This window comes from Colobus angolensis, unplaced genomic scaffold, assembly GCF_000951035.1.
Source record: "Colobus angolensis palliatus isolate OR3802 unplaced genomic scaffold, Cang.pa_1.0 Scaffold144, whole genome shotgun sequence".
NCBI lineage: Eukaryota > Metazoa > Chordata > Mammalia > Primates > Cercopithecidae > Colobus > Colobus angolensis.
Window position 1 is genome coordinate 3,531,792 of NW_012114533.1, and position 25,452 is coordinate 3,557,243.

The window sequence follows — 25,452 nt, forward strand, 5'->3', positions numbered from 1 at the left end:
GTCTGTCCTGGCCAGAGAAGGTGGTTAAAGCTGTGTCACAGAGAATTGCAGATTATACTTCTACCTTCATCCTGTGATATCCATGTCTCTCAGAGAGGTCTGGCTAAACCAGGATATTCTTTGCAATAGCATTCAAAGTCCTTACTTTGGTCACATCTGTTACCTTTAGGGAATATTCCGAGCAAGAAAGTGAGGCTCCCATGGCAACAGATGAATTTCTGTGACAGAAATAATAAAGGAACAGATAATTATATGTTATTAAATGAGCCCTCCTACTGCCGCTTCATTTTATAGACTACTTCATGATACAAGGGTAAGTCAAGTATGCTGGACTACTATATTCCATAATTTTCATCAATTAATTACTTGAAATATCCAGCAGCTGAATCCACCAGACAGTATACTTGATTTTATATCAGGAATTGTTAAGTTCTAAGGCTCTTGTTTCTTCTTCTTTTTTTTTTTTTAATTACAGGTGCGTATCACCATGCCCAGCTAATTTTTTTGTATTTTTAGTAGAGATGGGGTTTCGCCATGCTGGCCAGGCTGGTCTCGAACTCCTGACCTCAAGTGATCCGCCTGCCTTGGCCTCCCAAAGTGCTGAGATTACAGGCCTAAGCCACTTTGCCCAGCCATCTTACTTCTTTTACATTGTGTTTTTCCCAATTTATAAACAGAAACATTCAACTACTATTAAATTGTAAGAGTGCTCTTAAGTATTTAAAAAACCCCACATAATAGTTACAATTTCCTAATGGTAATATAATTTCAAAATAACTGAAAACAGAGAACAAATGTGAGGGAAGACTAAGCACTAAAAGTAGGAGGGAGAAAAATGACTATGACTCTTCCATCCTTACACCATAGTTATTAACTTTGCTACAGGAAATCCTAGGCGAGTGGGCACATGTGCATATCTGACTCATTTGAAGCTCAACTGTGGAATTTGTTTACTATTAACTGGTCAAAGTTCAGCAATGCCTTCACAAGGCAAGGTTCACCTATGTTCAAAGAGCCTGTTTATTTAAGACAGGACACGAACCATTTTAGAAATGTTCTTCAACTACAAAAACAACTATAATACTTATGTAGTAGTCACAACATTCCATTGATTAATCATGCCCCCATCTAAAGTTTTTTTGTTTGGGAGAAAGTAAAAATTAATCTCATCCTTCTTATTTGAATCGTAGAACACATTTTTACCGAAACTTCATTCCTGAGTCTCTAGTAGACCGAGCAGAACAGTGGAATTCTGTAGCACCTGAACCCTCAAGGATCCTTTGTAGATTTCTGTCTGTTATACCACCTCCTGTTGGAAAGAATAAGTAACACATTAAGTAAAATAGAATTTTGCATAAAATTTAAGGAATTAAATTTCTCATTGATTCAAAAATTAGTCTCTCCCTACCAAGCTAGAATGAGATTAGAAAAGTGATAAAAGATATATAGGCTACGGACTCTGGGGAAGTATCATTAAGGTTATAGAACATGTATGATAGAATCTTATCTGTCCATTGGCTAATACAACAATGCTATCCCTGCTTGCCCCTCAATTAAAGCAAAATCAAATTAAAAAGAAAGGTAAGGATAGGTTTGAGGAAAAAAAATCTACAAAAGCACAACCTCAGAGATGTGCCTGGATGAGAACCTCTAAGGTTCTGTCTCTAGCCCTGGATGTAAAGACTACATTGACTTCATTGGAAACAGGAATAACGCAAAGTATTATACAGGTTATTAGTTACGATATCAGCTTTATACTTCATATCACAGAAGAATCTGATTCTACTTTATTAAAACTGTACCACCAAATGTTTTATGACACTTGTTTTGATGAACAATCTTTAAATATTTATAAAGAATCACATTCTGAATTCATACCAGTATATCATAAATATGAAATTAGTTTATTCATCTTTATATCCTTATCTCCCTATAGGATGTACTCAATATTTTAAAACTATGTACTTTGTATCTCAAGCCATTAAAGATGTTGAAATAACCTATCTTTACACACTCTTTCAGACTCATTAATTTGTCTTTTTTTCCTTAGTGGTACAGTAATATCATGAGGCTTAAGAAACAGAAAAAAGGCTAGGTGTAGTGGCTCACACCTGTAATCCCAACACTTTGGGAGGCCGAGGCAGGAGGATCACTTGAGTTCAAGAGTTTGAGACCAGCCTGGGCAACATGGTGAAACCCCGTCTCTACAAAAACATACAAAAATTAGCTGGACATGGTGGCGGGTGCCTGTAGACCCCGCTATTCAAGAGGCTGAGGTAGGAGGATAGTTTGAACCTGGGAGGCGGAGGCTGCAGTAAGCTGAGACTGCACCACTGCACCATAGCCTGGGAGACACAGTGAGACCCTGTCTCAGAAAAAAAAGAAAGAAATAGAAAAAATACAGGCTGAGTAGATTTAGACTGAAATCCTGGCTTTATCACTGTAGCTCTTCAGAGCTACGTGATCTTAGACAAATTATTTAAATCCACTGACCTCAACTTTTTTGCCAATAACAGAGGGATAATATACTGCCTACCTCACAAGCTTATTGTAAGGATTAAGAGACAAATATATTATTTCCTTCTATTCCTTCTAACAAGTAACAAAACATTTGGCTACTGAAACACATGTTGCTCAGTTATCAGCAACTTGAGTACATAAATAATACATCTTTCCAGACTCAAACTAACACAGCTCTATGGTTGAAAAGGATCCCACAGAACTAGTTTAATATTCTTCTCTTTATAGATGAAGAAACCAGGGTCTAAATATGTTGTAGGCTTCATTATGAAAGCTCCTAGAGGGCAATTACCTCTTTATATTTCTCAATGATGAATACTTATTAGGCATTCAGAATGACTTACCTAGGAGTTTTGACTTGCTGGTACTTATTCACATGAAATTGTAACACATTTGTTTATAAGTCTATTCTGTGAGCTCTTCAAGTAGGATTACTTTATTTCTGTTTTCATATCTATCACACAATTAGCACATAATATATATGACTGTCATATAATTAACATTTGCCTGATAAGGTTTGTTAAAGAAATTAATCACAAATATTTTTGTATTTAACATCTTTTGACCTGAGTCAGCTTCTTGAGAAAGTGGTTTCTTGTGTAGCTTTGCATCCCAAGTAATGCCTTGCACATAGCCGATAACAATTGCATATTAAACAAAGGTACTCTTAATGTAAACAACTGTCTAAGTATTAGTTGTCAAGACTATATATATTTAGTGCTAAATGGAAAAGCATCACACTCAGAAAATCTCTTTAACATCCCTTGATTAACCAAAAAGGACCACAATTTGACAGATAATATTTACTTTCTCTTTGCTCATGTTTCAAGGACTTGTTACAGGTCAAAAGCCTTCCTAAATATTTGACAATACCCCTTATATGGCCTTTTTTTTTTTTTTTTTTGACACAGGGTCTCACTCTGTTGCCCAGGCTGGAGTGCAGTGGTGTGATCATAGCTCACTGCAGCCTTGACCTCAGGGCTCAAGAAATCTTCCCACCTCAGCCTCTAGACTAGCTGGGATTTCAGGAGCACACCACCATGCCCAACTAATTTTTTTACAATTTGGTAAAGATGGTGTCTCACTATATTGCCCAGGTTCACAGCCTCTTTTTAAAAGTTACTCTTTATCTAGGTCAGTCTTGATATCACTAGTAGTGAGATGACGAGAGACTGAATACCTTCTGATGTGATGTCATATGATGTAACACGCAGAATTACCCATAAAGTATTCTTACCAAAAATGTTTAAGCAGTCTATTCAAGCCTTATGACTTAACTATTAGTTTACAGGATATACAAAGGCATGAGGAACAAGTTAAACAATATCAAGAGGAAATAATCTGATAAATCCAGAAAGCAGGACATTTTACAGGGTAAATGATCCTAACTTTTTATTATATTTTGAGATGGAGCCTTGCTGTGTCACCCAGGCTGGAGTGCAGCGGTGCAATCTCAGCTCACTGCAACCTCCGCCTCCTTGGTTCAAGTGATGCTCATGCCTCAGCCTCCCAAGTAGCTGGGATTACAGGCACATGCCACCACGCCTGGCTAATTTTTGTATTTTTAGTAGACACAGGATTTCACCATGTTGGCCAGGCTGGTCTCAAACTCTTGACCTCAGGTGATCTGACTGTCTCAGACTCCCAAAGTGCTGAGATTATAGGCGTGAGCCACCGGGCCCAGCCCAAACTTTGTAAAGTTTTTAAAGCAAGAAAAGTAAAAGGAAAAACATCTATATTAAAGATATTTTAAAAGATAATAGAACTGGGAATGGCAGTGTGCAACTGTAGTTCCAGCTACTTGGGTGGCTGAGGCAGGAAGATCGCTTAAGGCTAAGAGTTCAAGTGCAGCCTGGCCAATATAGCAAGACCTCATCTCTAAAAACAAACAAACAAAAGATAACCAAAAATGTAATGCTTGTTCCTTGACTGGATCCTAGTTTGAACATATCAGCTATAAAAACCATTGCGGGGACAACCAGAGAAAGTTGAGTATTAAATGTTTACTGTGATAGGTGTGACAATGGAATTGTCATTATGGTAACATCCCACCCTTTTTAGAGATATGTAAAGATAAAATGTCATGATGCTTTCAATTTAACTTTAATAAAATACCTCAGGATAGAAAAAAGATGAGACAAATTTGGCAAAATGTTAAATCTAGGGACTGAGCATATGAGTATTCACTATGCTATTTTCTACTTTTTTTTATATGTTTGAGAAACCTAATAAAAAAATTAAGATTGTCTTTACATTGGTCTCACTCTTCTAGGTTATACATCTAATTCTTTAAAAACTGCTCCAACTGTTCATTTCTAGTTAGCCATTATGAACTTAACTGATCTTATGGTTATCATCAGGATCATATGATTAAATTCTGGTTACAAGAAATAATTTGGCAATCAGAGATTTTCAGGAACTGAGAGAGTATTATATTTTACCTAAGGATGTTGCCTAAACCTTTGCTTAAACCCTGTTCACTAGGACATTTGTCCTAAACAAAATTTGATTAGCATCAAATTTGATGTGCCTCACCAGAGATGAACATCCAAATTCACAGAATTCTATATAATGAGGGAGCAAATATGGAGAAACATCAATCTCTACCTACTTCCTTATTCGCTCCTCTTTGAGCTAATCCCTATTAGAATATTTTCCTTCTTATCTAAACTTTTAAATTCTAGCACAGATCTCCCAGTCTTAAACATTTTAATCAAACTATATATTCTTCTCTTTGAAGATCATATACTAATATGCAATGTACTAATACTCTCTCTCACATTTTCCTGCCTCCTTTGCTCTTCCTTCACTACAGTTCAGTGTTATGCTAGTGAATTGATAGATAAATAAATACCTGGCATTACCACAATCCTGCCTTTTGCCTGAAAAAAGAAAAAAAAAAACAAGTAAATTTTAATATCTTTCTCTTGAATGAGATAATAAGGCAGTGAGAATAGAAACATAAGTCAGAATATATTAAATTTTAAAAATTACTATTAATGTTTAATTTTTACTAGGTCTTCTCTATTTCTTTGGGATCTTGGATAAGATGTCCAGCATAGTAAATTTGTCTCTAGAAAGTTATCTCTCCAAAAAGTCATTTTTCCCCCCAATAAGTGCCATTTTCTCCCTCCCCTTCACCTACTAAGATGGTATATAAGCCCCCAATTCTGAGTCATATTTCTTTGTGAACTTCTATATGTACTTACATATATATGTACTTATGTATATGATAAAATCTGTTTTTACTCCTGCTAATCTGTCTTTAGTCAGTTTAATTTGCAGGCCCCCAAATAACAAACCCTGAGGACAGAAGGAAAGTTTTTCCTCCCTGACATGGTGAGTAAGAGAAAATTCCTGCTCTCATGGAGCTTACACACTCAAGGAAGACGAGACAATGCACAGGGATATTTATACAATAAAATTCCAGGTAACAATAAGTACAACAAAGAAAACATAAAGCAAGGTAACAAAAAAGACTGAAAGAGGGGAGTGGCTATTTCATATAATTTAAAAATTGTTAGAGAAATAAATAGAACAAGAATGTTTCATATTCTCAAATGGCCTGAATAAAGCATCCATAAAACAAAACATTGATTATCTAAAAAGCTGAAATCACTTCAGAATGGAGGTCACAGTTGCCTGTTTCTTCCAAATCAAGGCTTTCCAAAACATAGAGAAGTAATATTTTTAAAGAAATGAATTCTACCACTTCTTTTTGCCTTCCCCACAAGATTATTTAGAAGTATATGCTTATCTAAGGCTATCAAAGTGGTTTAATAACACAGAGCAATCACTAAGTGTCAGATTTAATAATATAGAACAATTACTAAGTGCTATAACCTGAAGAAATCCCTTACAACCATTCTAGGAGGTAGGTGATATTATTATTCTAACTTTGCAGAAGAGCAAGCTGAGGTTTAGGATGGCTAGGTAATGTATCCATGGTCACTATTAACAAGCACTGAAGCCAGGGTTTAAACACAGACCTGTCTAATCACAAAGCCTATGCTTTAACTAGTATGTTACACTGCTAGGTAGTTACTTCAGTAAAGTTAATATATGAGAATATTTGAGTAGCTCTTCCTACTAACCAATGATTAACATACAAATAACAGACACACACACACACACAAACATTTTGAAATACAATACATTACTATGGCGATTATATCTTATTTTCTACTCCTTAGTGAGTAACCTTTTAAAACTGGAAACCCGATTCATCAACTCTTCTGTTTTAAAACACTTCAGGCCTCCCCGCTGTACCATAAAAATAAAAACTTTAATAAGGTTTTCAAGGCTCTGGATATCATTCTGTCCACATTCAATATTCTGGTCATTCCTCAGTGTTTTAAGTTATACTTGCTTTTGTTTATAGCCCTTGCTTATACTATTTTTTTTTGCATGGAACAATTCCGCCAACACTCCCTTCACCCTCACTCCCACTGCCCCCAACTTTTACACAGATAACTCCCAAACATCCTTGAAATGAGTAAAACATTGCACTTTGGATGTCTTTTCTTCTGGGAAGCTTCCTCTAATTATTGCCAACCTTCATTTCCCCAAATTTGGGGTTAATTCCACTCCAATGTACTGCTACAGTACCTTTTAAAAATAGAGCGCTATTAAAATTTCCTGCTCTATTAGAAGTGCCTGTTCTGCACTAAATTGTAAGGACAGTGACTACACACAGACACTTAGCTCTTGGTTACACCCACAGTACAAATGTCCTGCATCTAATATATATTTAGTAAATGTTTGTCAAACCATTATATCCCAGAACAGCAAAGTCACATCAGATCTTTAGGAGAAATTTCTGAAAATTATTTTCATGGCTATAGAAAAGTGAAAATAACCAGATGTCTACACAGGAACATTAATATTATTAATAGCAGTAATAACAGAACCTAACATTATTAAGACCTACTGTACGCCAACCACTGTACTAAGCCTCTTACACATCTCATCTTTAGCAATCTTCTGAGAAACTCTAAAATTAGTATTAAACTCATCTCAGTTTCACACAGGGGGAAAGAGAGGCTTAAAGACTAGTGACCTACTCAACATCACACAGCAAGTATCAAACCTGAGTCTCAAATGCTCAACTCTCTCATCCCAAAGTCTGTACTCAGTAACTTATAATGCCTCTGGACTGATGTCAGAAAAACACAGACACACTATAATTACAAAGTTACCTTCTGAGTGCTCTACAAATGATGCTAGCTCACCAGGAAAACTCATAAAATAGAAAAAATATATTTCCTCCTATATTGGCAGATGAGAAGAAGTAAGATTATAATTTTAGTTTTGGAATTTACCTCCAGATGATAATTTTACATGGGATCCCCTGAATATACACGGGCTGACAATGAAAAGATGTGGCTTAAAACTGCAATGCTGGCTGGGCACAGTGGCTCATGCCTGTAATCCCAGCACTCTGGGAGGGCAAGGAGGGCAGATGGCTTGAGTCCAAGAGTTCGAGACCAGCCTGGGCAACAAGCAAGACCTTGTATCTAAACTAAAAAATAAAAAATAAAAATAAAAAAAACTGCGATGCCAATGGCAAAGAAAAGGTAAAATTTGCTATGTTTATCCAAGTTAGATAGGATCTTTAGGCACTATCTATATATAATTTGATCTTGAAAGCCTTGGTTATCAAAAAGACTTGTGTGAAAGAAATAAGAATTATATACATTATTGCCTGCTTGCTCTTTCCTACAGCGTAACCACAAAGTCAGTAATATATAGTCTCACAAATTGGCTAAACAGCAGAATGTCAGGAGTAACCACAACAGAGTCTTAGGGGAAAAAAAGATAAAGTCCATGTACCTGCTCTATGAGTCGCTTTATTAGGGGTAGCCCTTCTAATGCTGAACTGTCACATCCACTGGTCAACACTCGTTCAAATCCCAAGGTTAAGAGGGTCTCCAGAGCTGCCATTGGATCATGAACCATGTCAAAGGCTGAATAATAAATAAAATTAATGTGAATTTTGAACAGGTATCTCTAATGCAGCGTTTCCCAAAATGTAGTATACATGCAGTGGCGTGCTGGACCTAGCTTGTATTGGCTTACAAAGGTCAATTATTAAACACTCAAGAACTCTGCAAGTCAGATTGTTAATCCACTGGCAGCCTGAAATTAGTGAAGGTAGGGCCAGGTACAATGGCTCATGCTTATAATCTTGGCATTTTGAGAGGCCGAGGTGGGGAGATCACTTGAGCCCAGGAGTTTGAGACCAGCCTGGGCAACAGGGCAAGATCCCATGTGTACAATACAAAAATTAGCTGGGCATGGTGGTGTCCACCTACAGTCCCAGCTACTCGAAAGGTTGAGATGGGAGGATCACCTGAGCCTAAGGGGTCGAGGTTGCAGTGAGCTGATTGCACCACTGTGCCCCAGCCTGGACGACAGAGCAAGACCTTGTCTCAAAAGAAAAATAAATATTTAATTAATGATAATAAAAAAAAATTGTGAAGGTAGAGTATTTAAACCACAGAAATTTAAAAATGTTACAAATCAGCTCTTTTTTCTAAGAGCCAGTTCATCAGCACACCATAGTCTACATAACATCACTGTGCATAATCATTTTAATAATGGTACACATTTAAATAGTGTATTTACTTAAATGCAGATAAGAAATGAAACGTTTTCCATTTATAGTAGTTATAAGTTTCTATTTAAAATAAATTTACTTAAGTTTTTTTTTTAACTTTTTTTTAAGTTCAGGGGTACAAGTGCAGGTTTGTTACACAAGTAAACCCGTGTCTTGGGAGTTTGTTGTGCAGATGATTTCATCACCAAGGTATTAAGCCTAGTAATCATTAGTTATTTTTCCTGATCCTCTCCGTCCTCCCACCCCCCACCCTCCGAAAGGTCCCAGCGTGTGTTGTTCCCCTCCATGTGTCTATGTGTTCTCATCATTTAGCTCCTACTTCTAAGTGAGAACGTGTGGTATTTGGTTTTCTGTTCTTATATTAGTTTGCTAAGGATAATGGTCTCCAGCTCCATCCAAGGCTCTGAAAAGGACATGATCATGTTCTTTTTTATGGGTACATACTTAAGATTTCATTTAAAGAAAATCATTAAATAAATGTGCACAGGTAGCACTCACATGTGGTAAAATTTTAAATATGATAGGTAGGTGAGTCAGATTTGGGAAACTGTTCTAAGGCGTCAGAAAAATTGGACTAGGTAGAATGAAACACTATACTCATTAGTTCTAGAAAAGGCTTTGGCTCACATTCTCATTACTGAGTAATATTTTAGACTAATCTATTAACCCCACATACTCAAGGTTCATAGCATAAGGATAGTTGTTTTCAACAGACTATATGAAGTTTCACTTCCATCCCACATTTTTTTTTTAAGATGCAGTCTCGCTCTGTCACCCAGGCTGGAGTGCAGTGGTGCGGTCTCAGTTCACTGCAACCTCCGACTCCCTGGTTCAAGTGATTCTCCTGCCTCAGCCTCCTGAGTAGCTGGGATTACAGACACGCACCACCATGCCCAGCTAATTTTTGTATTTTCAGTAGAGACGGGGTTTCACCATGTTGGCCGGGATGGTCTCAATCTCCTAACCTTGTCATCCGCCCGCCCCAGCCTCCCAAAGTGCTGGGATTATAGGGGTGAGCCACTGTGCCTGGCCCCATCCTACTTTCTAAGAAACTTCTCCCCTCCTCAGAGCCCTCAAAGAGTAAAGTGGTATCGGGAAACTGAAAACAGAAAACCTCCTTCTGCTTTGGTTCTCACACTGTTACATGATATTGAAGTTCTCCTGCAGTGGATTAGGTGGTAGTGGTCCTCTGGGACGGGCCCCTTCATTTCACCCTTTTGTGTATGTAGGCAACTAAATCTACCACAGAGGATTTCCTTGTTTTGGTGGCAACACCTTCTCACCACTATAACAATATTATGCTATCTCATTAAATACATTAGTAGAAAATTGTGGAACCCCAAAACTCTACAAATTTTGAAAATATGAAAATATTTTTGTTAAACCTTTTGGAATAAAAGAACAGAAATTTGAAGTAAAAAAATTGTTTATGACTGTAGACTTCTTTTCACGTGCAATGGCAGTGCTCTCTGAAGGCAAAACAGACACTTGTTCTTCCATTTTACCAAGGTGTAGCCAAAGAGTATAGAAATTATAACTACCTGATTTTTTGGACAGGAGTGGTGGCTCACGCCTGTAACCCCAGCACTTTGGGAGGCCAAGGTGGGTGGATCACAAGGTCAGGAGTTCAAGAGTGGCCTGGCCAAGATGGTGAAACCCTGTCTCTACTAAAAATACAAAAATTAGCTGGGCATGGTGGCAGATGCCTGTAATCCCAGCAACTTGGGAGGCCGAGGCAGACTGCATGAACCCGGGAGGCAGAGGTTGCAGTGAGCCGAGATCGGCCCACTGCACTCCAACCTGGGCGACAGAGCGAGATTTCGTCTCAAAAAAAAAAATACCTGATTTTTTATAGGATTTTTTTTTTTTTTTTTTGAGACGAAGTCTCGCTCTGTCACCCAGGCTGGAGTGCTGGGGCCGGATCTCGGCTCACTGCAAGCTCCGCCTCCCGGGTTTATGCCATTCTCCTGCCTCAGCCTCCCGAGTAGCTGGGACTACAGGAGCACGCCACCTCGCCCGGCTAGTTTTTTGTATTTTTTAGTAGAGACGGGGTTTCACCGTTTTAGCCAGGATGGTCTCGATCTCCTGACCTTGTGATCCGCCCATCTCGGCCTCCCAAAGTGCTGGGATTACAGGCTTGAGCCACCGTGCCCGGCCGGAAATATTTCTTTATAAGAAACCATCACATTAAAAAATCACTGTGGTACAGACAAGCTATAATGAAAAATAATTTTGTCCACTATAGTGGACATCTGTTCATTGACTAGATAGTCAACACTAGACAGCATCTGTTCTCCTTTCTCCCTTCCTAATAAGATCCAATTCTTCTCTAGATACCCAGCTCTCTCTCCCCTTAGGAAGTCTGTATCTGTGAAACCTCACCTCACTGCTAGCCCCAGGGATGGTTTTGCCTGGCTTAAGATAGACAGAACCTTCCATTTCACCCGCCACAATGACTTATGCTTTTGGGGTTGCACATGACCTAATACAATCTTAGTTAAAATGAGTCTCAGGATTCTTGCTTGGAATGCTGTGATAGGTATACACACTTGAAGGCAATACTTACTCTCTCCTTCTCTCTATTATATCCCACCACCACCAACACCCACTTTTAACAACTTTTCATAACTAAGGCTTCAAATTTTCTAGAAATTGCACATCTCTACTTTTATAACTTTTAGTCCCAGGATCTAAAAAAACAATTGGTAACCTTGGAACACTACAGAATTGTGTTCCATAAAAAGGTTGTGGCAGTTGTTGAAATTAGAAAAATAACACTGTTCAACAGAACTTCTAAAATGAAAATGACTCACCTCGGTGGAAAGTGACTGGCAGAGGGCGGCAAATAGCTATAAAAAGAGAGTCATATAACAACATGAATGAAGATGTCATCACTGATTACTATATATAGAATTCTTCATGTTAGCTGAAACTTTTTAATACTTTCTTCGCCTAACAAAACAGCAAACTAACATAATAAAATGGTAGCCTTACAAATTCAAAAGTCGTATCTTTCCACAAACCTCTGATTTTTATATAAAAAATGGTCATGCCTTAGCACCAAATGGAAATCATTTAATCTGACAACTATAAGAGCAGCATTACATCTATTACTTGCCTCTCTGAGGTCATTCGATAAATACTTTGGTCTAGTAATACAGGTAGTTTGCTTCTGTCCTCTTCATATCTTCCAACTTGGTGGTCCATCCTCACCAACTTTAATAGCTTTTGAAGTTCTTGATGCAGTGATTAAAGGAACCATGGCAAATTTCCCTTAAATTTCTATTCTATGGGAACAGTAGCAGAACCTAATCTATAGCAACTGAGGAGAGTTAAGAAGGCTTTGCCACACATACACCCCACCCCAAACATCTAAGGAACTACTATTTGAAATACTTAGGTTAGTATAAGTGCCTGCAGCTATGACTGCAAAGTTGGTTTTGTGGATTTTTTTTATGTTGTGAGCAAAAATACAATGATCATTAGAGGCTTTTATGTCTTAGATACAAATTCTTACCCATAAGGGACATACACAGCTCTTTGTCAATGTGTCCATCTTCAGTCAATGCCCCAAATACCAAACCATCAGCACCATAAAGCTTGGCAAGACGAATGTCAGCCTTCATCACCTCAATTTCACGATCTGAATACAAAAAATCACCTCCACGTGGCCGAATCATCACAAAAACTGGGATCTGAACACTCTGCTTCACTACTTGAAGGACACCTACAAGAAAAGAAAGCAGACTAAAATTTAAATGTGAGCTAAAAGCTCAAGGAAGCCAATGATATATTACTGGTCATTTACATCTGCTCTTGTATATTACAACCAAAAGAAAAGGATGGAGTTTAAGGAAACCAGAGAAAGATGGCTGTAAAAGGAAGGAGGACACTGAGAACAAAAATGTATATGTGGTAGAAGGTAAGTAATAGCAATGGGTTAAACAGAACAATTTAGAAAACAGAAGATGCTACAATTTAAAAACACTTATCAGTTGACTCAACAAAAATCCTTATGACTCAGAACCCTTTTATTGGTATGTGACATTTGAAAGTGTAATAACTACTAGGCTCAATGTTCTGCCAGTACATAATTCCCCAAGATCCAATTTCTTCTTTCTAATTCATTACAGCTCATTAAAACCTACTAGGGAGATGGTTAAATAGCTTCAAAGTTCATATTCCTTTAATGGGCAAAGACATTTAACAAAACCTTTTTTTTTTTTTTTTTAAACGAGGTATGTGAAAGGGAGCAAAGTTCTACTTATTTGTGATTTTATGCAGAGATCTATGCATAAAAGTACCTAAATATGCCATAATATGTGGCTAGCTCATAAACCATCAATAGTATAAGGCTGTGACAGGCTCCATGAGTTGTTTACCCAGTATGAATTTCCTTCTTTTTTCTTGCTAAAAAGAACCCCAGTTTTGCATAGGATAGCAGTTGTCCAATACCAAGCAAGGAATCATAATTGGTGTTACAAAAACAGACTGTACTCAAATTTACAGACATGCTCTAGGGATTTTAGAATGGCCAGGAATGCCCTCTTTTAGTGTGAAGATTCCAAAGGGCTGTTGCATATGCAAATCTTTTACATTAAATAATGCTATTATTAACCTCAGAGTAGCATAACTTAGGAGACCACAATGCATACAGGGACTTCTGCTTTTGGCCAAGACAGGGTAACAGTGACTGGATTTACCCTCCCACCTATGATAATAATAATAAAGAAAAAAGTAGATGAAATATATGAAACAATGGTTTGCAAGACAATGGACATTAAGCAGTGAAGGGCAATGATCCTTGAAAATGGTAAACAATGAAGTTAGTAAGTCAATTCTGATTGACCCAATTCACTGCCTTGAGAGTTTCTAGGCCAAAGCACAGGGATAGGGGACCCACACAGAGCCAAAAGTTAAGGAGACAAAGCTGAGAGTTCAGGAAGACTGAAGTAGCTAGAGTTTATAGGAGAGAGTACCAGGAGGACAGAAAGATAACACTGGAGTAGCAAAGACTACCACAGTGATTTAAAAAAAGGACTTTTTAAAAAAAAGATAGGCTCGGCATGGTGGCTCATGCCTGTAATCCCAGTGCTTTGGGAGGCTGAGACAGGAGGATTGCCTGAGGCAAGGAGTTCAAGACCAGTCTGGGTAAAATGGTGAGACCCCATCTCTACCAAACAAACAAACAAATTTAGCTGGATCTGGTAGCACATGCCTGTAATACCAGCTACTTGAGAGGCTGAGGCAGGATGATTGCTTGAGCCCAGGAGTTTGAGGCTATAGGGAGTTATGGTCACCCCACTTCAGTCAAGCCTGGAGAACAAGTGAGACCCTGTCAAAAGAAAGAAAAAAAAGAAAGGAAGGAAAGAAAGAAGAGAGAAAGAGAGAAGGAAAGAAAAGAGAAAGAGAGAAGAAAAGAAAGGAAGGAATGAAAGAAGAAAGGAAGGAAGACAGATAGATAACTCTGGAGGTCTGCAGAGAACCTCCTTTAATATTCAGCTGAGTACTGACTGGTGCATGCATGCAAAGAAACTACTCAAGGCCTGGGACAGAACCAATAAAAAGGATTAGAAACGATGTGCCTGTCATTCATATCAAGCTGTGAATAATGCCTATTCCACCAGCCAGAGGAAAATTTCAAAATTCATAGGCACTGGGTAGAATTCACAGAAGAATCCTGACTCGGTAGTAAGGAACAATTAGCTCTGTATTAACACTGCTCCAGACTTGCCCAGCAAATCTTAAAAGCAAGACCCAAAAGGACCAACTGTTTTGGAACATTTGTACGAATTCAAAAATGGCTAGTAACCAATAAAGTAAAATTCACAATGTCTTGCATCCAATAAAAAATTACCAGGCAGGAAAATAAGATATATTATTAGATGACAAATCAAATGAAACAAACCCAGAACTGATACAGATGTTAGAATTGGCAGACAAGGTCATTATAACAGCTATTGTAACTTTATTCCACATGTTCAAAAAAGTTAAGAGACATCAGAGACATAAAAAGACTGAAATTTCTAGAGATGAAAAATACAATGTATGAGATGAAAACATACTAGGCAAGCCTAATAGCAGATTAGATAGTGCAGAAGAAAAGGTCAGTAAGCTCAAGGACAAAATAATAGGAACCATGCAAAATGAAACACAGAAAGACTTTTTAAAATAGAGAAGTTCATCAGTGACTTTTGGGACAATTTCAAGTAGTCTAATGTAAGCATAGCTGAAGTCTATGAAGGAGGCAGTGGAGAACAAGCTGAAAGCTGCAAGCTGAAAATTTTGCAAATGTAATGAAAAGCATAAATGCATAGGTTGAAGAAACATGAAAAAAACTACACTCAGGTACACCACAAGAAAATTGTTCGGCCAGGCGCGGTGGCTCAAGCCTGTAATCCCAGCACTTTGGGAGGCCGAGACGGGCGGATCACGAGGTCAGGAGATCGAGACCATCCTGGCTAACACGGTGAAACCCCGTCTCTACTAAAAAAATACAAAAAACAAGCCGGGCGAGGTGGCGGGCGCCTGTAGTCCCAGCTACTCGGGAGGCTGAGGCAGGAGAATGGCGTGAACCTGGGAGGCAGAGCTTGCAGTGAGCTGAGATCCGGCCACTGCACTCCAGCCTGGGCAACAGAGTGAGACTCCGTCTCAAAAAAAAAAAAAAAATTGTTCAAAACCAGTAATAGAGAAAAAATCTGAAAAGTAGGTATAAAAAGAGACATATTACATAGAGAAAAATAAAGATATGGATGACAGATTTTTTGTCAGAAACAATACAAGCAAGACAACAATGGAAAAAATCTTCAAAGAAAAAAACTGTCAATCTAGAATTCTATACTCAGCAAAAATACCTTTCAAAAATAAAGGAAAAAGCTATTTTAGACATATAAAAGTTGAAAGAATGCATCACTAGCATACTTTTTAACAAAAAAAGTTAAAGAAAGTACTTCAGGCAGAAAGAAAAAGAAACCAGATAGAAATATGGGATCTACATAAAGGAATGAAGAATACCAGAAATGGTAATTTCATATGAGTAAATATATGATTGTTTTCTTATTATTTACATCTCTTATTTAATAAAAGATAATTGACTCTTCAAACAAAACTAACAACATAGCATGGAGTTTTTGATATGTGTATGAGTAAAATGTACAACAACAATAGTACAAAGACCAGGAGGGGATTTCAATGTACTGAGGATGCCAGCACATAAAGATTTTATAAAAGTCTAATCCTTGATGTTACTGCAGAGCAGCTGAACCAGTATCAACAATTACTTATCTACCTTTCAACTTTCTGATGTGAGAAAAGAAATATGTGTGATCAAATCTTTGATTTTGTTTTTTACCACCATAAACATTTCTGATACAACATCTGTAGCATAGTTTACATGACATTAGTAGAGGACCCAACGAAACTACTTACCAGTTGCTTCCAGGTTCCATGAACTCCAACCAGAAAATCTGGGAAAAATGGACACTTACCCATGCTGGGTGTAGTTCCCCCCTCTGATAAACCAGAACATAATTCAATCCGATCAGCACCTGTAATATAAATGCATTGCTCAGCACATTTTTAAAAAATAAGCTCTTATTAAACAGCAACGTGTTGATATGTATTTTTTTCCCAAATACAGAACGGTCTTAGAAATCATCTCAGAGAAATCAGATTATAAAACTAGAGTAAAACTCTGTTTTTAACTCAGCTATACTCTGCAGCCACATTGTGTTACTCATACTCAAATTGAAGAGTTAACTACAGTTAAGCTAGTTCTCTTAAAATTTTGTATTATAGGGTTGCCTCTCTACGTACAGGAAACTAACATAAAATAAAGATGTTTCTTAAAACTGACTACAGAGGAATACTGAGTCTTTGTTGATAAGAAAATAACATAATCTTTCCCAAAAGGGTCTTTATTATTGTACACTTTAAAAAACACAAAGCTACTTTTTGAGTAGCCAAAACCAAGATAATTTCAAGAATAAGAAAATGCTGAAACCAAAAGAATTATTAGGCTACCAAGGTCACATCAAAAGATCTCAGGAACCAGCTTGAAGAAGCTCTCACTAGCCACAGATAGAACATTTTGTTCATCAATAAGCAGAATAACTACAATGGATTAAAATACATAAAACATATTTAAATCTAGATTCATAATGACAAAACAATTCAAGGGTAGAGAACAAATTCATTATTCTAAGAATTATTACAATAAATAAGGGAAAAGAAGCAAGCATTTATTCTGCCTTTCTTATACAAACTATACTTCAGCATAACCAAACAGATGATGAGGGGAAAGTTCTTTACAGAAGTATTCTAGTTCATAAGTGAAAAATAATGTCACCATTTTGCAACCACTACTAAAATATGGGTTGCTAAATTTATTAGTGAAAAGCTGACAGAAAACCTTAAGGATAGATTAGGCTGGCAATACCTGAACTCCCTTTAATATCATAAAAACAGAAAAAACCAACACATTATGTCCTCCTGATGTGATGCAACTATTTTTTTTATAGTCTTACCTTCCTCTCTCAACCTCAGATTACTTTGAAGCAAATCCCAGACATCATGTTATTTCATTTTAAATAGTTCAGTGTGTGTCTCTAAAAAATAAGGACTCTTAAAAAGGTAGCCAACTGTCATTCATTCTCTAATTTCTCTTACCTCCTCTTTCTGCATTCACAGCTGACTCCACTGAATCAACACAAACTTCCATGAGAAATCCATTTGCTGCTCCTAAAATACATGGAGAACGGTAAGAGTTCATAAATGCTCTATCCATCCAGACCAATTTACCACAAAGGGTTTACATTTTGCTGCCAAAATGCAAATGTCCAATAATAGGCAAATAGGTAAGTACACTAGGGCCCATGAATGCAATAAAATATCACATTAATTATTGAATTGATGCCTGTAGACTTAAATAGGCTCACTGACAGATGTATAAAAACTTATACTGAGGAAAATGTATATTGAATACCAAATCAATCTTCCTAAAACATAGACCTCATCATCACATTCCAGCTAAGATTCTTACAATGTTTCTCAATGTCTGCAAAATATATTTAAACTTCTTTATAAGGAATATAGCTTTAAAAGCAGGACAGACTTCAAATCCACGTCCCACCAACTATTTATTGTGAGATCCTAGATAAGTTACTTAAGTTTCCTATAAAACAACCTACCTCAGAGTGGTGAGGATTAAATGAGATAATTCATGTAAAGTATGTAGTCTCAAGAATCAAAAAGTAGGCCGAGCACGGTGGCTTACACCTGTAATCCCAGCACTTTGGGAGGCCTAGGACGGTGGATCACGAGGTCAGAAGATCAAGACCATCCTGGCTAACATGGTGAAACCCCGTCTCTACTGAAAATACAAAAAATTAGCCGGGCACGGTGGCGGGTGCCTGTAGTCCCAGATATTCCAGAGGCTGAGGCAGGAGAATGGCGTGAACCCGGGAGGTGGAGCTTGCAGTGAGCCGAGATCGCACCACTGCACTCCAACCTGGGCGACAGACCAAGACTCCATCTCAAAAAAAAAAAAGAATCAAAAAGTATTACTTATCTGGCTGGGTGTGGTGGCTCATGCCTGTAATCCCAGCATTTTGGGAGGCCAAGGCGGGTGGATCACATGAGGTCAGGAATTAGAGACCAGCCTGGCCAACATGGTAAAACCCCATCTCTACTAAAAATAGAAAAATTAGCCAGGCATCGTGGCATCCGCCTGTAATCCCAGCTACTTGGGAGGCTGAAGCATGAGAATCGCTTGAAATCCGGGAGGTGGAGGTTGCAGTGAGCCAAGATTGCGCCACTGCACTCCAGCCTGGGTGACAGAGCAATACTGTCTCATTCCTTCTTATGCTTCCAGACCTCTCCAGTCCCTACCGCTGGCTCCTCAATGCCTTCTCCGCAACCCCGAGTTCCTTCTGGCTCCATCTTTGAATAAAATTTTCCAAGGAACATTTCCATGATTTTTTTCTCTGTCCCGAAGTAGAAAATTTATGTCTCTCTTTTGAACTCATTTAACTCTTCATGAGTTATGAAACCCTAATTGTTCCTTCTTAAAATATGAATTACTTTCTACCTTTTATTATTTATGCAGATAAATATCTGATCACTTTTACTCGACTTAGAGTTCCTAACTTTTTTTTTTTTTATACAGAGTCTTGCTCTGTCGCCCAAGCTAGAGTGCAGTGGCGTGATCTCGGCTCACTGCAACTTCCACCTCCTGGGCTCCAGCAATTCTTGTGCCTTAGCCTCTTCAGTAGCTAGGACTACAGGTATGTGCCACAACACTCGGTTAATTTTGTATTTTTTGTAGAGACGGGGTTTTGCCATGTTGCCCATGCTGGTCTCAACCTCCTACACTCAAGTGATCTGCCAGCCTCGGCCTCCCAAAGTGCTGGGATTACAGGCATGAGCCACCACATCTGGCCTAAGTAAGGTCTTCATGTGAGAAATCTTTATCATCACCCACACCAAGCACAGTATCTACCATGGTACACAATAATCAAATATTTACTAAAAGCTGAATAATTACAACAAAATTAATGTACTTATATTACAAAGTGTGATGTAAACAGAGTTTTGAGTTTTTTTCCGGGAGCACATAATTTTAAAAAATGAACAAAACAATGCACACTTCATGCAATGACATTTAATAAATGTTCTTCACACTTCTGGTGGGGCGTGATTTGAAATTATTTTTCTTTTTACTTTTCTTTATTGCTTTATTTTTTCTACCCAATATTGCTTTTATAATTTATAATTTAAAAAAGCAATTTTTACTTTGAAAAAGAAATAAAACAAAAACCTATCATCTGCTAACATCAGACTGCAACTGCCTTATGCCTTACTTAAGACTACCAGTCCCTGCTGGACACGGGGCTCACGCCCATAATCCCAGTACTTTGGGAGGCCGAGGCAGGCGGATCACCTGAGGTTAGGATTTCGAGACCAGCCTGGACAACATGGCAAAACCCCATCTCTACTAAAAGTACACAAATTAGCCAAGCGTGGTGGCAGGCGCCTGTAATCCCAGCTACTCAGGAGACTGAGGCAGAAGAACTGCTTGAACCTGGGAGGCGGAGGTTGCAGTGAGCCGAGATCAGGCCACTGCACGCCGGCCTGGGCGACAAGAGCGACTCTGTCTCAAAAAACAAAACAAAACAAAAACAAAAAAGATAATCGGTCTCAAACTCAAAAAGGGTTAAGTGTCAATCTATGCTCTTAACCAACAGCTCTGCATTAACTCCATGAGTTTCCTGATAGCTCCCAGACCAGGTGTCAGATCAGTGGCACTGGCCGATGCTGATGCTGCTGGGCGACTATTTGCCTCACATAAGAAAGGACCCTAGGCAGGAGAAGATGAAGAGATGTTTAAAAAAGGCTATGACAGAAGGCAGAGCAAGGCAGTTGTCCCAAGCAACAAAGTTATAGAGATTAAAGGAGAAGCAGCAGCAGTTCTCAAAGTGTAGTACTCCAGGTAGCTTTGGGGGCCTCTGAGACTTTTCAGCGTCTGTAGGGTGACAACCATTTTCATAATAATACTAAGACTTTATTTGCCTTTTTCACTTTAATTCTCTCACAAGTGACAGGCATTTTCTTTTTTGAGACAGAGTCTTACTCTGTCACCCAAGATGGAGTGCACTGGCGCAATCTCGGCTCACTGCAAGAGGCTACTTGACATGTTAGACTGAATGAAGAAGCGGGTATGAGACTCCAGCTGTCTTCCATTAAGATATATTGAAGAAACTTGCAAAAATATAAAATATTCCCACTCTTTTTTGATTTTTTTGTTTAGGAACATTTCTTTTTTCATAAAATGTTATATCAACGTGTAATGGGCTTACTGTGGTTATTTTCTAATCAATCAATCGATCAATATTTTAAATTTTTAATTTTATTTTTATTTTTTGAGACGGAGTCTCGCTGTGTCGCCCAGGCTGGAGTGCAATGGTGCGATCTCGCTTCACTGCAACCTCCGCCTCCTGGGTTCAAGTGATTCTCCTGCCTCAGCCTCCCGAGTAGCTGGGATTACAAGCGCCTGCCACCACGCCCGGCTAATTTTTGTATTTTTAGTAGAGATGGGGTTTCGCCATGGTGGCCAGGCTGGTCTCGAATTCCTGACCTCAGGTGATCTGTCCGCCTTGGCCTCCCAAAGAAAAATTTGTTTTAATTTCTAATACAATCAAAATCGATAGATGTAATCCACATAAAGATCTTTGAGGATCTCAGTAACTTTTAGGAAGGTAAAGGAGTCCTGAGGTCATCGTTTGGAGGAACCAAGAGTTCACGGAGGAAGAGGAAGAGGGACTTGCCAAATTCTCTGACACCTGCCATGCCATCCTACCCTGGCACTCAGGAAGAACTCGGGACTTGGAGCAGCCACAAGCTCGGCCACTTGGTAGCTGCGTGGCTTTGGGGACCAAGCCTCGTCCCCGCCGTGGCAGCTACAGGTAATTGCAGGTTAGGAACTGGGCTCCGCGCTCGACAATTAACTAACCCAGCGGAGGGTACTGGCATCCTCGTTTGGCGACGGAAAAAACGTGAAGCTGAAGTTAACCAACTTGCACAGGGTCGCCCGGCCGTTATGTGGGGACCCCGGGACTCGAACCTTGGCTCCACAGCCGAGCCAATCTCGCTACCTGCCCCTCGTCACGCCCTCCGTTTCCACACCTTTAACGCTTCAAAAATAGAAGATGCCACCCAAGGGGCTGGAAGGAGCTGAGGAAACGACTCCAGAAGAAATCACCACTGACCACGACTCCCGCCGGCCCGCCCCGAGGAGCCGAGTCGGCCGACCGTCCCCTCCCCCGCCACCTTCCGCACCGGCCTTCCCGGACGGAATCCGCGCCCGTTTCCGCTCAGAGGAAGCCCCCTGCCTCTTCATGCTCCACGCGTTCTTCCCTCGTGCGCCTGCAGTTTCCACTTGGAGTTTGGGCTCCTGCGCGCACGAGCAAAGAAGCGCGTCAACAGCTGCGCGCGCCCCTGCGCGCGTCCCCGACGCCTACGCCCCAGCAGCCCCCGCGAAAGCGAAGTCGCAACGCAGGCGCACTTCTGTTCACTCCGGTCCCCAGAGAAGGCGGGGTTCCCGCTGCCCGACCCGGAAGTGCTTCTCTTTTCCGTGGCGGAGAAAGGAGACCACAGAGCTCTGGGTTGTGGAAGAGGTGGCCGTGCACTGTCATCAGTATGCAGCGATTGCTCTTTCCGCCCTTTAGGGCCTTGAAGGGGAGGCAGTGTCTGCAGCTCCTGGCTCCTAGGGCAGCGCCTAGAGCACAGGTATCGCACTGCAGCGGACTCCGAGTCGCGTGAACGGGGATGGGGTGAAAGGGTCGGGATAAAGATGATGGAGAGCCCCACGTCACGTTTCCGGAGCTCCTTACAGCCCCTTGCTGTTACAGCCCCGTTACTCACAACGCATTTCCTTGTGTTCAGAGCCCCTAGGTTCAGATCTGGACCATTGACCTGCTGTGTGGTATTGGCCAAGTTAATTAAACTTTCTGTTCATCAATTTCCTTATCTGTAAAATGGGGATAACAATACCTACTTTAAGATTTGTTATGAGGATTACTTTCTTTAATATACATCAGGCCTTTAGCACATGGTAAAAGCCTAGTAATTTTTACCCGTATAGTTTATTTTTGCTTAAAAAGTTCCAAGTAGTCAGGTGAGGAAGTATAACTGCATTCTACAGAGAAGGAAATTGAGGCTTAAAGTTACTTTTCTAAAGGTGACTCAGTTAATCAGAAGTAGGAAACCGAGCATGGATCTCTGGACTCATAGGGGTGTAGTCAGAAGAGGGCATGCATTTGCTTAACTAGTAATTATTGAGTGGTTATTATATATTAGGAACTGGAAAAAGAAAGATAAATATTATAAGACTCCTACCCTGGAGGAAGTCAGTTTATTCGTTTGTGAAATCCTTATCATGGTCTCGTTATATAAAGGAACAGTGTTAGAAACAAAGGTAGCAGAAGGGAGAGAGCAAGACTGACCAGACACTGCTACCCCAAAGCTCATAGTTTAGTGGGAGATACAAACAGATGAACCTGAAGGTAGAGCGATGTGCTGCATAACAACATTTTGGTCAACAATAGGCCACAGATACAGTCATGGTTCTGTAAGATTATAACAGAGCTGCCTTTCCAAGTGTACCTTTTAAAAAAAAATCTTTTTCTCTAAATTTCTTTTTTAGAGACAGGGTTTTACTTTGTCACCCAGGCTGGAGTGCAGTAGCATGATTATAACTCACTGCAGCCTCCAACTTGGAAATCCTGGGCTCAAGCATTCTCTTGCCTCAGTCACTTAAGTAACTAAGACTACAAGTGTGTGACACTGTGCCTAATTTTTAAAAAAATAGAGATGGGGGGTCTTGCTGTATTGCCCAGGCTGGTCTCGAACTACTGGCCCAAGTGATCCTCTCACCTTGGCCTCCCAAAGCCATGGGATTGTAGGCATGAGCCTTTGCACCTGGCCCCATTTTTAAATATTTTGTACCATATTTTTACTGTAATTGTTCTATATTTAGATAAATACCATTGTGTTACAGTATTCGGTATGTAACATGCCATACAGATTTATAGCCTAAGAGCAATAAGTCATACCATATACCTCAGGAGTGTAGTAGGCTGTACCATCTAGAGTTCTCTAAGTACTTCTTTTTTTTTTTTGAGAGGTGGAGTCTCATGCCAACGCATAGGCCGGAGTGCAGTGGTGAGACCTTGGCTCACTGCAACCTCCGCCTCCCAGGTTCAAGTGATTCTGCCATTTCAGCCTCTCAAGTAGCTGGGATTACAAGCATACACCACCATGCCCAGCTAATTTTTGTATTTTGGGTAGAGATGGGGTTTCACCATTTTGGCCAGGCTGGTCTTAAACTCCTGACCCAGGTGATCTCCCTGCCTCGGCCTCCCAAAGTGCTGGGATTACAGGTGTGAGTCACCACACCCAGCCTTTAGATTTGTGTAAGTACATTCTATGAGGTTCACACAGTGATGAAATTGCTTAAGAACGCATTTGGCAGAACATGTGCCCCTGTTGTTAAGTGATGCTTGACTATACATTACAGTGTATTAAGGGCTGTCCAGTGTGCTGTGGGAGTGACCTATTGCAGACCTTGAAGAGCCTGGGAACAATCCCAGAGGAGGTGACATGTAAGCAGAGATCTGCAGTAGGTATTATTAATCAGGCAAAAGGAAGTGTACAAGCCAGAAAGAAATGTTTAAAGACGTAGAGGTGAAAGAAAATATTCCGTATCTGTAAGTAGAGTGAAGTCTGAGGGAAGTGTTCAGAGATAAGAAAATTCATGTAGTTGAGGATAGATTTGAGTGAGGCTAGATTTGAAACCAATTGGAAAACCAGCTGGAAGGTTGATGCAGTAATCCAGATAAGAGATGATGACTTACCAAGACATAGCTGTGGGGATGCTATGGTACTTCACCCTAATCAGAATGGGGTTGAGTGTGGGTAGCAGCCATTCCCTGTTTATCCAGTTGTAATTTGTCTATCTTGATCTTTAGTGTGATTGCATCAGGCGCCCTTTGAGGCCAGGGCAATACAGCACCATCTCTGAAGTAGCTTTGCAATCTGGAAGGGGTACAGTGTCTCTTCCCTCAAAGGCTGCTGAGCGGGTGGTGGGCCGATGGCTCCTGGTCTGCAGTGGAACAGTGGCTGGAGCAGTTATTCTTGGTGGAGTAACTAGGTGAGTAATTTGCTCATAGTGAATCAGGTATTTTGATCATAAGTAGAAGCACAGGTTGACTGAGGAGAAAGGAATTTTTCTTTTTTTTTTGGAGACAGAGTCTCGCTCTGTTGGCCAGGCTGGAGTGCAGTGGTGTGATCTCGGCTGACTGTAACCTCCGCCTCCTGAGTTCAAGCGATTCTCCTGCCTCAGCCTCCCAAGTAGCTGGGACTAGGCGCATGCCACTATATCTGGCTAATTTTGTGTAGTTTTAGTAGTGACAGGGTTTTACCGTGTTGGTCAGGCTGATCTCAAACTCCTGACCTCAGGTGATCTGCCCACCTTGGCCTCCCAAAGTGCCAGGATTACAGGCATGAGCCACCGCCCCCAGTTGGAGAAAGAAATTTTACAGAGCATCTAGTCTAGCTCCCTTATTGTACAGATGGAGAAACCGAGGCCTTAAAGAAGGAACATGTCTGATGGCTTGCCCTGCTATAGAACATTTAAGTGTTTTATTAGTAGGAGCCTTCTATAAAGACTGGTTTGTGTCTTAACTGGTACCTGTGCATTGTTTATGTATCTTTTGTCTTTCAATCAGAGTCCAAGTTTGTCTCAAAACTTTTTTTAC

The 25,452-nt window shown here is 39.8% G+C and overlaps 2 protein-coding genes across 3 annotated transcripts in view; one reads left to right on the top strand and one right to left on the bottom strand.

The window, feature by feature from the left end:
* CUTC (cutC copper transporter) lies at window positions 1-22,149 on the bottom strand. The gene is made up of 9 exons (XM_011935565.1): window positions 21,974-22,149; window positions 17,807-17,878; window positions 16,627-16,686; window positions 12,657-12,866; window positions 11,953-11,988; window positions 8,353-8,486; window positions 5,375-5,402; window positions 1,204-1,309; window positions 1-218 (listed from the first exon to the last, which is right to left on the bottom strand). Exons 1-9 carry the CDS (start codon window positions 22,032-22,034, stop codon window positions 104-106), a joined length of 822 nt encoding a protein of 273 aa, XP_011790955.1. The 5' UTR covers window positions 22,035-22,149; the 3' UTR covers window positions 1-103.
* Window positions 21,720-25,452, top strand: part of LOC105507155 (cytochrome c oxidase assembly protein COX15 homolog) — a 23,228-nt gene continuing 19,495 nt past the window's right edge. For both annotated transcript variants that reach the window (XM_011935563.1, XM_011935562.1), the window contains exons 1-2: window positions 21,720-22,423; window positions 24,664-24,845. In XM_011935563.1, the coding sequence (XP_011790953.1) occupies window positions 22,334-22,423; window positions 24,664-24,845 (272 nt within the window). In that variant the 5' untranslated portion in view covers window positions 21,720-22,333. The remainder of the gene's footprint in view (window positions 22,424-24,663; window positions 24,846-25,452) is intronic.